Consider the following 14,945-nt stretch of genomic DNA (forward strand, 5'->3'; position numbering starts at 1 on the left):
CTACGTTTGCCGAGGCGTGGTCTCCACCCTAGAACTCGTTTACCCCAACGGTTATCGGTTCTTCGGCTAATATGGCCAGCCCACTGCCACTTCAGCTTGCTGATTCGGTGGGCTATGTCGATGACCTTGGTTCTCTGACGGATTACCTCATTTCTGATGCGATCCCTCAGAGAAATGCCGAGCATAGCCCTTTCCATAGCCCGCTGAGCGACTTTAAACTTGTGAACCAGCCGTACCGACAGTGTCCTCGCCAGGGGCTTTTCCATTTTTGAGCTGTCTCAGAGCGATCTCGATTTCGCCACTGCTGACTTCTGGCAGATCTTCGGTGAAATGGCGTGTTAATGTGGCTCTAAAATCCTCATTTCCGGGATCAGGTCGAGATGCATGCGATGCGTATAACCGGCCATAGAAATTTTCCACTTCCGAAAGGACTGCCGGCACCGAAGAAACGACTTCTCCACTTGTTGTGGTCAGCTTCGTCAAGTGGCTTCTTCCAAGGGATTGTACGAACACCTTTGACCCCGATTCAGCTCAATTGCTCTTTCAATGGCAAGAGTATTGGAGCACCGGAGGTCGCGTCGTACGTGCTTGTTGATCTCTTGGTTTAGAGCCCGCTTAGCTGACGAAGTGATAGGCGGGTTTTCACGTCGTTTCTTCATAAGCCCTAATGTCTCTTCCGAAAGCTTTGATTTCTTGCCCTTACGCTACATGTTACAGAATCTCGAACCTTCCTCCCTGAGGATCCGAACCACATATTCATGGTTAACGTCTGTTGTGGTTTCCACGGCGGCAAATCGGTTCTCCAGATTTGACTGGAACGTTTCAGATCCTGTCATGGTTTGGAGCAGTGTTGGTCGGAGCCTGGCCTTCATCAGACGGAAACGTTCGGCCTTGAAGTTGATATTCAGAGAGCCTCGGACAAGTCGGTGATCGCTCCCGGTATTAAACCGGTTGATCACGGAGACGTCTCTGAATATGTGCTTCTTGTTCGTCATGATGAAGTCAATCTCATTTTTAGTCATAGTGTCGGGGCTTTGCCACGTCCACTTCCTTTGGGGCTGCTTTTTGAAAAAGGAGTTCATCAAAAAGAGCCCCTCGCGTTCGAGGAAGTTGACGAGCATTTGCCCCCTATGATTCCTGCTTCCAAATCCATGGGATCCTACTGCCGATTCGCCGCAAATCTGTACTCCCACTTTAGCGTTAAAGTCCCCCATGACAACGGTGTAATGGGTCTTTGTAGTGAAGTGGAGGGCCCTTGATATATCATCAAACATATCCTCCACTTCATCGTCTGAATGTGTCGAGGTCGGTGCGTACACTTGCACTACCTTGAGGCTATACCTGTCGGTGAGCTTTATGATAAGGTACGCTACCCTGTTCGACACACTAGACACCTCAACAACGTTATCAGCTAGGGACTTATAAACCAGAAACCCAACGCCACCTTGGGATTGTTGGTCTCCCTCTCGGAAGTACATTAGGTGACCTGATTCGAGGGTTATGGTGTCCTCCCCCTCTCTTCGAACTTCACATAACCCTAATATGTGCCACCTAATCTTCCCAAGTTCCACCTCGAGTTGCGCCAGATGCGAGTCAAGCCGTAGCGTGCGGCCGTTGTACGTCGCAAGAGTCAGTTGTGTTTGGTGGCCTCCCGTAACCCGGAGATTCTTCGCACCCCCTGTCCCGCCGTAACCACGGTCGCCACCATGACCGGGAATAGCGGGACTGCCGAGAACTAGGGGCCGTGGCTTTTTTGTGCTGCTCATAGAGGTATTTAGCCTACTGCTATCACGCTGACCAGACGGGTTGATAGAGGGTTTTTTTCGAGTTTTCCTTCTCTCGCACTGGTGTTCGGTGCATTTTTGACTCCATTAGTCGACTTCTACGACACCCACTGGAAGAAGGGGTAGCGACATATGTATTCTTAAGCCGTCGCTACACGGCTAGCCTGTAATGATCACAGCCATGTAATATTATTACCTACACCTGTTTTTGCAAATAAATCTATCTTTATCTTTAGAGCCTTGTTAGAAATAAAAGCTTAGAACAATAATTTTGTAGTGATTCGATCATTCGACTTACTAAATAAGAGTACATATTAATTCGATTTCAGAATCGATGTATCTGAGTTCAAATTCAAATTACAATTAGTAAATTAATTTAGAAATCCCCACTATTTTATACATGCGAAAGTAACTAAACTATTTGTCTGTCCTTTTGCGGCGTTTTCACACTGTGGTATTTGTGGACTTCGTCAATGTGGACCTTGAACTCATAGTAAAAGTACATGTATGTAATTGGACTTTGAACTCAGGTGCAAATCATCGTGACTCGGATATAATTTAGTTTAGTAATTGTGCACCTTTATCGGCCTGGGTAGTGGGGAACTGTATTATTGATAGATAATGGCGTCCACGACCGATTTCGGCCACGGCGGCTGTTCTCATTTAAGGAGATCAGCCAGCTGCGCATGACATATTATAGTGCACGAGCATTTGCGCAGATACAGGTGCACTCCCTATTCCTTCTCATAATGGGACGGCAATCCGACACGACCGGAAAGAGATCAGGCGCAGGACCGACATTTACGTGCTCTCCGATGCACGGGTGAATCAATCACCAACCATCGTTCGTCGTGGTTCGTAGTCTTGAAGTTGGTATTGATAGATAAGGTTAAGATCGCGAGACTCGAGCTTGTGATGCTTTTATGGAAGTTTTATTTTGTGATCAATACATTATTTATGGTCACAAAACGAGAGGTATTGGTTCGTTTGCAGTCTTTGTGTAATATTGATAACTAGCTTTCGCCCGCAGAATCACCCGCGTCCCGTAGCCGGATGGTGACAAAAACTTCCAAACCTTCTCCCGGGTCTAAGTTACCTCCCCTCTAATTTTCAACCAAATCGGTCAAGCTGTTTTCATGTTATGTCGTGACAACGGAAAGCCGGTTTCATTTTTATATTTATAGATTGATACTGCTCGCGAAAAACGAGGCGTGTGGTGTGCCTCCTGAAGTATAAGTTTTATCATTCCATCACGTAGGGTCGAGTAAAGCTCAATCCTTCTCCGTGTGAGAGGAGGCCTGTGCCCAGAAGTGGGACGATAAAAAGGCTGTAACAGTAACACGTAGGATCGAAAGATAAGCACACGATCTTTATTTCTGCAATTATTTTGTTCTAATTTAGACTTATAATTGAAACAAACTTTATGTGAACAAATAACTTAGGTATATTTTAATACTTAGTCTATACAAATAAATAATACAGAGTCGACATAATAAATAAATTAAGCTTAAATCTAAGAGACCATATATTTATCATTAACCCGTTGTAGGTACGTCGGAGTGCAGATATACGCGCGACAATTGATTTTCTATTCTTCAATAAATTAGCGACATACAAGAGGTTAATTATACATTTCGCATTTAAAATAATTTATCATATCTTTAAAACTTTATAGTTTTGAAGCTTTTTGTGTGTCATCGGGATTTTCAGCACTTTCTTCTTTCTTTTCTAGCACGATTGGCTGTGCTTTACGGTCATCAGGCAGGAAAGACGCGACAATCGCAGATGCTATAAAAAATTAATAAAAGATTAAGTTAGTGTACGTGAATTACTACCAGATCCAAAATAAAGGTACGTCATCTCTCCAAGTGTGGCTTCCCTGGCAATTAAACGTCTTTTTCTTTTCTCTTTGGATTGTATTGATTTACTGTTTACCTTTCACTTGCATTGTATAATTTCAGCTTACATGTCTCTACCAGACCTCGGGACTATAGAGTCCCGGATTTTTGGTATTATTATGTAACTAGCTTTTGCCCGCGACTTCGTTCGCGTGGAATAGTGACTTCCGACAGATTTTTGGGTTTACCCACATAGTTCCCGATCTCGCTGGATTTTTGAGAAGTTCCCGCTCCCGCAGGATGAATTAAAACAATAACATGAACCGAACACGTGTAATGACACCATTGCGCGATTAACGCCATCTATCTACGGAGCATAGGAACAGCTCGACATTTGACCAATAGATGGCACTGTATGTCCGTAATAAATTTTATTTTTTATTTTTATTTTTTGTAATAAAAACTATCCTATGTCCTTTCTCAAGTTTCAAACTATGTCTGTACCAAATTTCACACAAATCGGTTCAGTAGTTTAGGCGTGAAGAAAAGACAGACAGACAGACAGACAGACAGACAGAAAGACAGAAAGACAGACAGACAGACAGACAGAGTTACTTTCGCATTTATAATATTAGTTTGGATTAGTTTGGATTAGAATGTTCTATTACATAATAATAGTAAGCTGATAAAATTATACAATGCAAGTGAAAGGTAAACAGTAAATCAATACAATCCAAAGAGACACCATAACTATATAGAGAACTCCATAGACACTCTATGGAGTTTCTTGCCGGCTCTTCTCCATGAGACCAACTTTTTGGAACCGTGCAATTAATGTGACGTTTCATAAGAGCCTGCAAAGGCCTATATGAAAAAAAAAAATTGCTTTTGATTTTGAATGCAAAACTAAAGGTACGTTTTGAAAGTTATCTGCGTCTTCAAGCAGCTCAATCTATTAAAATCGAAGTGGCAACAGCACGTTTAGTCGCTCTCAAATATCAAGCAACCGATTTCATGCAGTCGCTAAACGTGCGTTACGGAAAAGTTTGACTATTTTTACGTAGTATGCACATAATAGGTAGTCCAGTAAACCATAATCTTACGTAGAAAATCAACTTAAATTCAAAGCTACTCACATCCGAAAAGAGTAGCAAAGAGGTAAAAGCCAGCATCACAGCTGGTTGCCAACATCAGATTCAGAATTTGTATAGAAGCGAAGGTCGCGAGGCGTCCAAATGTCATGGGCAGGGCGATGGCTAACGCACTGAAAATAAAAAAAGTTCGTAAGTACATGTTAAATGATAATAGGCAGATCCCAGGCCGATTTCGGCCATGGGCGGCTGTTCTCATATAAGGAGATCAGTCAGCTGCACAGGACATATTATCGTGAACGAGAATTTGCACAGACAAGTGCCTACACACTACTATTTAAAAATACTTTAAATAACGGTTTTAAGATAAAGGTCTTACCGAAGATGAGTAGGGAACACAGCCACGGTAATGGCAGTATAGAAGCCAACGACGACAATTCCGGTCAAGAAGATGGCGAACATTATGAGACTGGCGACCGCATTGGGGATCAGATTCACCAGAATACCGCATATTCCACTCAAGGCTGTCATTATGATCACCATGTTGCGGCGACCCACTTTGTGAATGATCTGTTCAAAATTAGAGAATTAATTACACATAAGGCAATATGTGTACACGAAGCACAGTTTACTTATATTCTGTTGTAAATAGTTGTGAAGCTATGCACAAACACACACGCATGTGCTCGATGCACGATGTGCTTTCACCGGTAGTGCCGGTAGAAGCTCGTCGATACACATGCGTATATGAGTGACAATTTTACGTACGTTAATAGGTACCTTCATAACTATACGTCTTTATTCTGTGCAAGAAGACAAGCGAGAATATAAAACAAATGTAGCTTACCGTGGTGAGGAAGACGTTGACGATAAATGTGAGCGCAGTGAAAGCCAACACTATTAGCAGAGATGTTTCGTCCAGGGCACAGGGGACTGAATCCTCCTAATAACGAGAGAAAATACACGTAGGTAAATAACTTGTAAATGTTCATCATCGGTCATCGCCCCACTGAAGGGCACAGTGAGTGTTGTAATGTTCCAAATAAAATTCGAAGGCGAGTCAAAGGATTATGCTTAGCTTCGCTTAACAAACCAGATAAACTCTATGTTCAATTATTTTTTATTTTTAATGTATTTTAATTTTAATTATTTAAGTAAGTATGATGATAAACAAATAAAAATAAAAGATACTAACAACAACGGGTGTCTCCATGTCGATAATGTTGCACATGGTGAGATCAGTTCCCTCGCCAGTTTCCACGATGAGCACGAACTGGTTCAAGATGGTCGGCAGCCACACGAAGAACGCTGCAACTCTGGAATTTAATGTTCACGGTTCATCATGAGTTCAACTGTGCATACAGGATATATGTAATTTTGTGGGCACTATAACTGTTACTGTAGGCCCCGGCTGTCATTTGAACATATTTGGCAGTCGTTACAAGAGCAATACCCCTTTGACCGGGTAACTAGGTTGAGGAGGTCGGGTAAGTCGGTCCTTGTAAAACACTGGTAGTCAGCTGCATCCGCTTTAGACTGAAAGCCGACCCCAACATAGTTGGGAACAGGCTAGGCAGATAAAGATGACAGGATACTGTTTGCAGGACACTTGATGGTAGCGGAATAAGCAAGTAACTCATAGAATGAATTTCAGTACCCGATTCTCTGTTGTGGTTATATATACCATAGAGCTATAGAGTATACTAAAAAGTGCTATAAAAGTGTGTGAAATATAGCACCGCTTAGCAAGGACAAGTGTACTCACTGTCTGAACGATTGGAGCGCAATCACGATGATGGTATACTTCAGAAGCGGGGTTTGGAAGAGCGGCACTATCTGGTCCTTGATTGAACTCTTCTCTTCAGGTACCTCATTTACTTCTGGATCTACGATTCCAGTGACCTGAAAAAAATGCACGATTTATTAAAAACCCATACAAAAATACATATCTTTGGGGCATCTTGATTGATATTGAGATGTCATGCTTATATCTATCTATAGTGCAGTCATTGAAGCGAAAAATATGGTCTAACCTCCGAATTTTTTTACTGTGAACCGATTTGCATGAAATTTTGGAATTAGGTTCATCTTACCCTTAACTTCAAAAGTGAATATGATTTGAACTCCGCCACCCCCCCTGGGGGTGGTTGCCAGCCCTTCTTTGGGGTGAATATTATTTTTGCAAAATAACCTCGGATATCGATAGAAGACCTAATTTTAAGCAAAAGTTGTCTTTAAAGTTTAAAAAAAAATCCAATACTTTTCAAGTTATTGGCAATTGAAAATTCGCAATTTTTTCACGTTTTTCATCGGTTTTTTGCAAATATCTCCAAAAATATACGTTTTATCGAAAATGTATAAAGAACAAAATTGTAGCAGGTAAAACAACGAATAATTTGTTTTTTTATAAAGTGTTCTAAGTGCAATATTAAGCTAGATATTAAAGATCAAAGCCGTTTTTTATTTTGTCTGAAATTTAATCGACGTAGTTTATGCCATCTATTATTTTAGTAAGTTGATCAATTTACGAGTTTTATTATTTTCCGGTGACATATATACACATTACAATAGTTGTGACTCTTTATTATACTGCCTACTTTCACATTGCTCCAAATATTGACACTCCGAAGTTTTCAGTTACTAAGTAGAAAAAAATATGACAAGTTTTTGGACTATAACTCCTTCAATTTTCATGCTATCACAATTTATAAAAAACCACTGTAAAAGTAATTAAGAGAGCTACAACATCCATCATTGCAATATATAGTAAAGAACTTTTTTCTAAAACGGTGAAGGGTTAAAGGGCTTAAGAGAGGCTGTGATTGCGCTGCCACGCGCTCTTTAAACAATCATATCTCCGTCAATTTTTGTTCGACAGAAAAAACAAACAAACCAAATTGTTTGTCAGAATAATACCTAATTTTTTTTTCAGTACACTTTTATACGTATCTGTCGTAATTTTTGAGATATTATGAAAAACAAGTGGGTTTTTCTTTAATTTGAAATTTTGTTCTTTTCGTTAATCGTGACTTTTTTGAAAAATATCTGTCCTGAAGCAGCCAAACTGATACTATCTATCAAACTCTTCATAATAAAGTTAATCCTAGGCGGAATACGATTAATTTTAATTTTGGTGGAAATGGCACTTATGAAACCCATTGATTTAAAAGAAAAAATATAAGATGCTCCCCTTATTTGCAATACAGCTCACTTATTTTACGTGGAAAAGCCTTTTAATAGTGCTCATCTTAAAGCTTATTTCAAGCACTACAAAACCCATTTGTATTAGAATGTATAAAATGCATCTACTCGCCGCTACATGGCATTGACCACAACGATTAAATTTCAGACAAAATAAAAAACGGCTTTGATCTTTAATATCTAGCTTAATATTGCACTTAGGACATTTTATAAAAAAAACAAATTGTTCGTTGTTTTACCTGCTACAATTTCGTTCTTTATACATTTTCGATAAAACGTATATTTTTGGAGATATTTGCAAAAAACCGATGAAAAACGTGAAAAAATTGCGAATTTTCAATTGCCAATAACTTGAAAAGTATTGGATTTTTTTTAAAACTTTAAAGACAACTTTTGCTTAAAATTAGGTCTTCTATCGATATCCGAGGTTATTTTGCAAAAATAATATTCACCCCAAAGAAGGGCTGGCAACCACCCCCAGGGGGGGTGGCGGAGTTCAAATCATATTCACTTTTGAAGTTAAGGGTAAGATGAACCTAATTCCAAAATTTCATGCAAATCGGTTCACAGTAAAAAAAATCGTAGCAATAATGCTTCAATGACTGCACTACTATACTAATATAATAAAGAGGAAAACATTGTTTTTGGTTCTTTATTTATACCCTCTTCAAAACGACTGAATCGATTTAAAAAAATCTTTCACTGTTGGAAAGCTACGCTCTTCTCATCTAGCATAGGCTATGTTTTATCCCGGTACGGACAGTAGTATCCACGGGACGTGGGTGAAATCGCGGGAAAATGGCTAGTAATATACAGGAATGAATTTTAAGCAGTGCACAAAAAAAAAAACTGGTGGTCCAGAATCATTAACAGAACATATCTGCATCATCAGTAAAAAAAAAATTTCATTCTTTTGTCCGCCCTAAAATCAGCAAAATATGGATACCAACTATTATTACGCGCTTGGAGCAGCGCTCGCGTCAGTAAACCGGTTTCGCGTTGCCGCCGTGCCCACTATGACGACTGTGACCGTGCAATCGGTTACAAAATAAACATCTTTCGATATCAATAACTTTTCTTTTTACTAAAACACGACAAAATAAAAATATACGTATCTATAAAACTTATTTAACTATAAGTTGACAAAGTTTGCGCACTGGATAAAATTCATTCCTGTATAAAATAAAGTATTTACCGTGAATTCCTCCTTCGAAAACAAATGATTGACCCTATGAATTTTCCTGATGATTTCAAGTGCTCTTTCAGGGTCTTTGTTGACTTGGTACACGAACTTGGGGCTTTCCTGCATGAAGAACATCCAGATGAAGGAGACGATGCTGGGGATGGAGTAGATCACTATCAGCAGCCGCCAGGAGTTCCAGTAGATGCCCAGAGCGGGGAGGTAGTGGGAGAAGGGCATCGGAATTATAGGTATCGCCAATCCTGGAATTTAAAGATTTCAAATAAGTTTTAGGTTCCGAATGAAGGATCTTTTTTCTACACTTATATAATAAGAAAAGATTTGATTGTTTATTTTACGTGGATTTGAAAAATTCTTTCAATTTGGGAAGGTACATTATCTCCGGGCAACATAGTTCCGCGGAAGAAGTTCCCCCGGGACGCGGATGAAACCTACCTATGAATCTACATACTTGGAAGTGGATTTGAACTATAAATGCGATTACTGTAAATAAGATCTTACCTGATATAAGACCCTGAGAGAGCATGAAAATACTGGAGACTACTAAGACGACCAGGTTCCGCTTGGCCACAGGAACACTTTCACTTAAAAGTGACATCGACATAGCGTAGAAACCAGACCCACTGTAAACAAAAACAGTTTTGAGTTAGATAATGTCTGAATAAGAAAAACTTTCGCGTATACATTTTACATACATTTTTCTACCTATATTTTTATTTTAACCTATTGAGTTAATTTGTTGTATCGTACTCTAGACAGCATTATTGGATACTTTAACATCAGAAATTGTGTCTTCACGTTTTCTTATAATTTTATAACTACTCCTTTGATTGCATGGTTTGGTTAAAGTTTTAATATGCAATACAAAATCCATTTGACGGTTCACTGTCTCGATTCCAAGATTTGGTGCAAATATAATGGTAAACTTACCAAGCCGAACCGATGAACTGGATGATCAGCAGCATGACCCAGTTGACAGAGATACTGGCGATGAGGTTGAATATGGTGCCACTGAACAGGCCCACCAACATCATCTTGCGTCTGCCGCGAGTGTCGGCTAAGTAGCCCCATATCAAACCGCCAATCATTGATCCTGAAAAGAGCACAGAATAAGTATTTATTTCGCTGTAGATCTTCATTAACAATTCGGTCTATATGTGACAGATTAAATATTGCAGCAATCTAAAGACACCGAGTTAAAGAGCGACATATACTTCCAAAAGCGTTTTTGACTTTCGTAATAAAAGGAGGAGTTTCTCAATAAGTTTCAAAGGGTTTGTACTTGAGAATTTTAAGCTTTATCTTTATGCTTAGTGACTGATACCGTTATAAACTCACGAAGTCTATTTTCACTACTTTCAGCTCCCTCACAGACATGCTTTATACATTTAAACTTAAGTTCATTTTCTAACTACTTATAATAAGTTCTTCAAGTTAGTTACACGGCTCCAAGCAGTGGGTCTTAGTAAAAGAATTGGCATTAACACATCACAAGCTTTCACCCGTCTCTTAGAAGTCCAACAAAAACCCTTACCAACAGTAGGTCCAGAGGCCAACAATCCCTGCTGACTGATAGTAGTCTCCAGCTCACAGGCACTAGTCGGTACTATGATAGTGCTGGCGTAAGCTATGCTGACGTAGGCAATGACTGCTATCCCGGTGAGGCATGTCATTATGTAGCTGTATAATCCGAATCCTGGAATAGAAGGGTCAGTGTTAAATACGTGGACAAAGGTGACGTAGGAAGGTGGACGTCACATCTTTTCAAGGATGTAGGTATTCAGGTTTCACTTATAAAATGAATATAAATCTCTCGGATTTCAGGAAGAAACTTGTAAATAAGCAATTCTATCCAAATTAAAATGAATAAGTTTTCCTACGAAAATCTTTACAGATTTTTTTTACGTGGAAATCTCTCGGAAATGGATGATTTATATAATTGACTGAAGTATTTTTTTTATGAACTCGTGTTTAGTAGCTGCTTATATTTCGAAAGGTAAGGTTTGCTCGTCTCCTACGTCATCAAAATCAATTGGAACGCGGATAGTTTGAAATGTTTTTTTTTCTTCGAACCTTGAACATATTTTACGGCTTCCCAATTATCAAATTATCTTTTATCATAAACTAACGATTTAATCTTAGGCTTTGATTTCATACTTAAACAATGTTTTGTATGTTGATATTGTACTTGATATCTCTTGCTATCTCATCCTGATTCATAATGAGATGACAAAATTGTTTTTTTTTTTATATATATTTGATCCTTAATTATATCACCATATTGCGCAGTTAAGTAATCAATGAATGCCGAGGAGGCAAGTTTAAACAAGAAATAATTTGGAAAGTTAATAAAACCTCAAGTTTAAAACTTAACTTAATTTTTTTATTAATACATTTAGAGTAGGTATTTCTCGTTGACCTGTTAGAACAAGACGAAACTTTTTGGTTATCTTATCTATTTAATTAATTTAAAATCTTATTACTATTTGACAAGAAGCAACATCTTCTAGAATAATATTTGTATACAAATTGGTAAATGGATACTTTGTAGTAGCTTTAAAAAGAAGAGATCACAAACCTGACTGATTAAGAGCTTCATCAAATGTCACTTTTTCTGAAGACTTTACTTCGTCTACAACTTTTACTTCGTTTTCAGCCATTTTGAGTTCACTTTTTAAAGTTAACTATTTTAAAATAAATAAATAACTTAAAACAAAATATACTACATTAACTAAACAGGTACACTAATTAAAAAGTACTTATATAAATTTAATCTAATTCTATCAGTCAATTAAAATATTTATTTATTTATTTTAAAGCTGTTTATTTCGAGACAACCCCGCGACGTGTGAACTAAAGGGGAGCCATGCTACTATTAAATACTAATTGATAATACTGATACTAATATCACCAAAACATGAATGTAAAGTCAAGCCAAGTTCGCAAATATATCGCGTATGCATCAGATAAGGAACTTGCTAATTATTGATAAGAAATGTACGTCACTTCATTGTTGTCCTACTGATTTAAAGAAGATGTTTCAAAATGTATGTAGCCCCAGCCTACTCTTTGTACACCATACTAAGAAATAGAAAAAAATAATTAAAACAGTTTTCAATGATCCAATTAATTTAATTTGGCTATGTTTTTTATTTTTACCCAAATCCTTAGATTTTTCGAGGTACTCTATATATTGTGGACCGCATTTGTAAACACCTCCTTTTAGCTTCTAAACAAATGTTATTTTACTTTAAAAGCTGCTGCATGCGTGACAAACGGAAAATTTTGGAAATATCCTTTCACCAGAAATGTATATGAAAGCGCGTATGTCACGGATATGTATGGACCATGGCACACATGGGCAATCACGAACATAGCACATGTTGGCCACGTCAAACTTTTTGTAGAGAGCAGACAATCGGGCCGATTTTTTTAGGGATGCTCTTAATAGGATTTTCTGATCGACGTGTAGGACGTGTGTTATATTTTTCTCCTACAAAAAATCGGTCACTGATTTATCGGAAGTGGGCAGCCAGCCTTATTTATCATTTTAGTTGTCAGCGGGGTGTCGCGGGCGATACTATACTAAAACCGGCCAAGTACGAATCGGACTCGCGCACACAGACGGTTCCGTAGCATTATTAATAAAAAAGACACATTCATTTCATGTTTCTAGTTATCACGGTTCTTGATCCTAGTAACAGATGGACGGACAGCGAAGTCTTAGCAATAGTGCCCCGTTTTACCCTTTTGTGTAAGTTTAGGAAATCTAGAAAATAGCTAAAAATGCACATAGTTTTTGGGGGCATGGCATGAAAACAGGAATACAAAGAAGCTAATTTCACGTTTTTGAGCAATACCTAGCATGTGAATACATGTATGTAGGTACTTGCGTCATACAATGGCATGTAGGTAATGGAATAAACATCATCAAATGATATGGATTATTTATCATTGCCATCATCATTAAGTTCCTAAATCGTTATCACTATGATAAAATATATTATATTAACGATGAACAAGCACAAATCAAAATGTGTTTAATCAGGTACTTTTTTGTTCAAACATAGTAAAACGGCTATTTACAGAGAAACTGAAAGAAAATCATAAAATTTGCACCTTTTGAGTATACATCTCTGTTCCTCACGGAAATGGATCTATTAACCGACTTCTCAAAAAGGAGGAGGTTCTTAATTTGGATGTTATCTCCGTCATTTTATAACCCTATGTTCTTTTTAACACAGATCTAGAAGACATAGTTCTAAAACTCTTTCGCCATAACCTTTATCTAATTACTTTGTCTCTCATTGTGCAAGTAGATCACGGAACTTCGGCAGAATTAGAGATAGCTTTCACACTAACTGTGCTCATATCATATCATCAATGCATTGTCATCTAGACACGGCAGTGTCAGCCAAGTTCAGAAAAAAAAGACACGCGGTGGGCGGGGACAGAAACTATTTTAAACAATTTCATTTAGGTCTTTACCATTTTCAACTTTCTTTGGTATCAACTATCATACGTCATAACTTTTCTAGATATAGTGGAATTTTGAGTTTAATAAATATTTATGGATAGTTAACCAATAATAGTAAGTAGTCATTAGGTAAACATAATGTAACAAATACACAAATAGCGACCGATAGGCAAATATGGAATGCTATGGTGGAGGCCCAGCAGTGGAACAGCTAAATCAAATAATAATAAAAAATGTAACACAAAACAATAAAATATTTTTCATTCACTGAAGCACATTTTTAAACTTTACTGAAAGTAAGGGTTAAGGATGTCAGATAGGCAGTCGCTCCTTGCAAATCACTGGTAGTTAGCTGCATCCGGTAAGACTGGAAGCCGACCACAACATAGTTGGGAAAAGGCTCGGCAGATGATGATAACTGCACGAAACGGTTCATGGTAGAAGCTAAAAGGAGGTGTTTACAAATGCGGTCCACAATATATAGAGTACCTCGAAAAATCTAAGGATTTGGGTAAAAATAAAAAACATAGCCAAATTAAATTAATTGGATCATTGAAAACTGTTTTAATTATTTTTTTCTATTTCTTAGTATGGTGTACAAAGAGTAGGCTGGGGCTACATACATTTTGAAACATCTTCTTTAAATCAGTAGGACAACAATGAAGTGACGTACATTTCTTATCAATAATTAGCAAGTTCCTTATCTGATGCATACGCGATATATTTGCGAACTTGGCTTGACTTTACATTCATGTTTTGGTGATATTAGTATCAGTATTATCAATTAGTATTTAATAGTAGCATGGCTCCCCTTTAGTTCACACGTCGCGGGGTTGTCTCGAAATAAACAGCTTTAAAATAAATAAATAAATATTTTAATTGACTGATAGAATTAGATTAAATTTATATAAGTACTTTTTAATTAGTGTACCTGTTTAGTTAATGTAGTATATTTTGTTTTAAGTTATTTATTTATTTTAAAGCTGTTTATTTCGAGACAACCCCGCGACGTGTGAACTAAAGGGGAGCCATGCTACTATTAAATACTAATTGATAATACTGATACTAATATCACCAAAACATGAATGTAAAGTCAAGCCAAGTTCGCAAATATATCGCGTATGCATCAGATAAGGAACTTGCTAATTATTGATAAGAAATGTACGTCACTTCATTGTTGTCCTACTGATTTAAAGAAGATGTTTCAAAATGTATGTAGCCCCAGCCTACTCTTTGTACACCATACTAAGAAATAGAAAAAAATAATTAAAACAGTTTTCAATGATCCAATTAATTTAATTTGGCTATGTTTTTTATTTTTACCCAAATCCTTAGATTTTTCGAGGTACTCTA

The 14,945-nt window shown here is 37.7% G+C and overlaps 1 protein-coding gene across 1 annotated transcript; it reads right to left on the bottom strand.

The window, feature by feature from the left end:
• Positions 1 to 3,204: 3,204 nt before the first annotated feature.
• Positions 3,205 to 11,982, bottom strand: LOC124634594 (putative transporter SVOPL). Its single transcript, XM_047170219.1, has 11 exons — positions 11,694 to 11,982; positions 10,650 to 10,811; positions 10,046 to 10,208; positions 9,617 to 9,738; positions 9,110 to 9,357; positions 6,479 to 6,615; positions 5,909 to 6,029; positions 5,561 to 5,656; positions 5,093 to 5,283; positions 4,759 to 4,886; positions 3,205 to 3,572 (listed from the first exon to the last, which is right to left on the bottom strand). The coding sequence occupies exons 1-11, from the start codon at positions 11,773 to 11,775 to the stop codon at positions 3,454 to 3,456; spliced, it is 1,569 nt and encodes a 522-aa protein (XP_047026175.1). The 5' UTR covers positions 11,776 to 11,982; the 3' UTR covers positions 3,205 to 3,453.
• Positions 11,983 to 14,945: the final 2,963 nt, after the last annotated feature.

This window comes from Helicoverpa zea, chromosome 11, assembly GCF_022581195.2.
Source record: "Helicoverpa zea isolate HzStark_Cry1AcR chromosome 11, ilHelZeax1.1, whole genome shotgun sequence".
Classification (NCBI taxonomy): domain Eukaryota; kingdom Metazoa; phylum Arthropoda; class Insecta; order Lepidoptera; family Noctuidae; genus Helicoverpa; species Helicoverpa zea.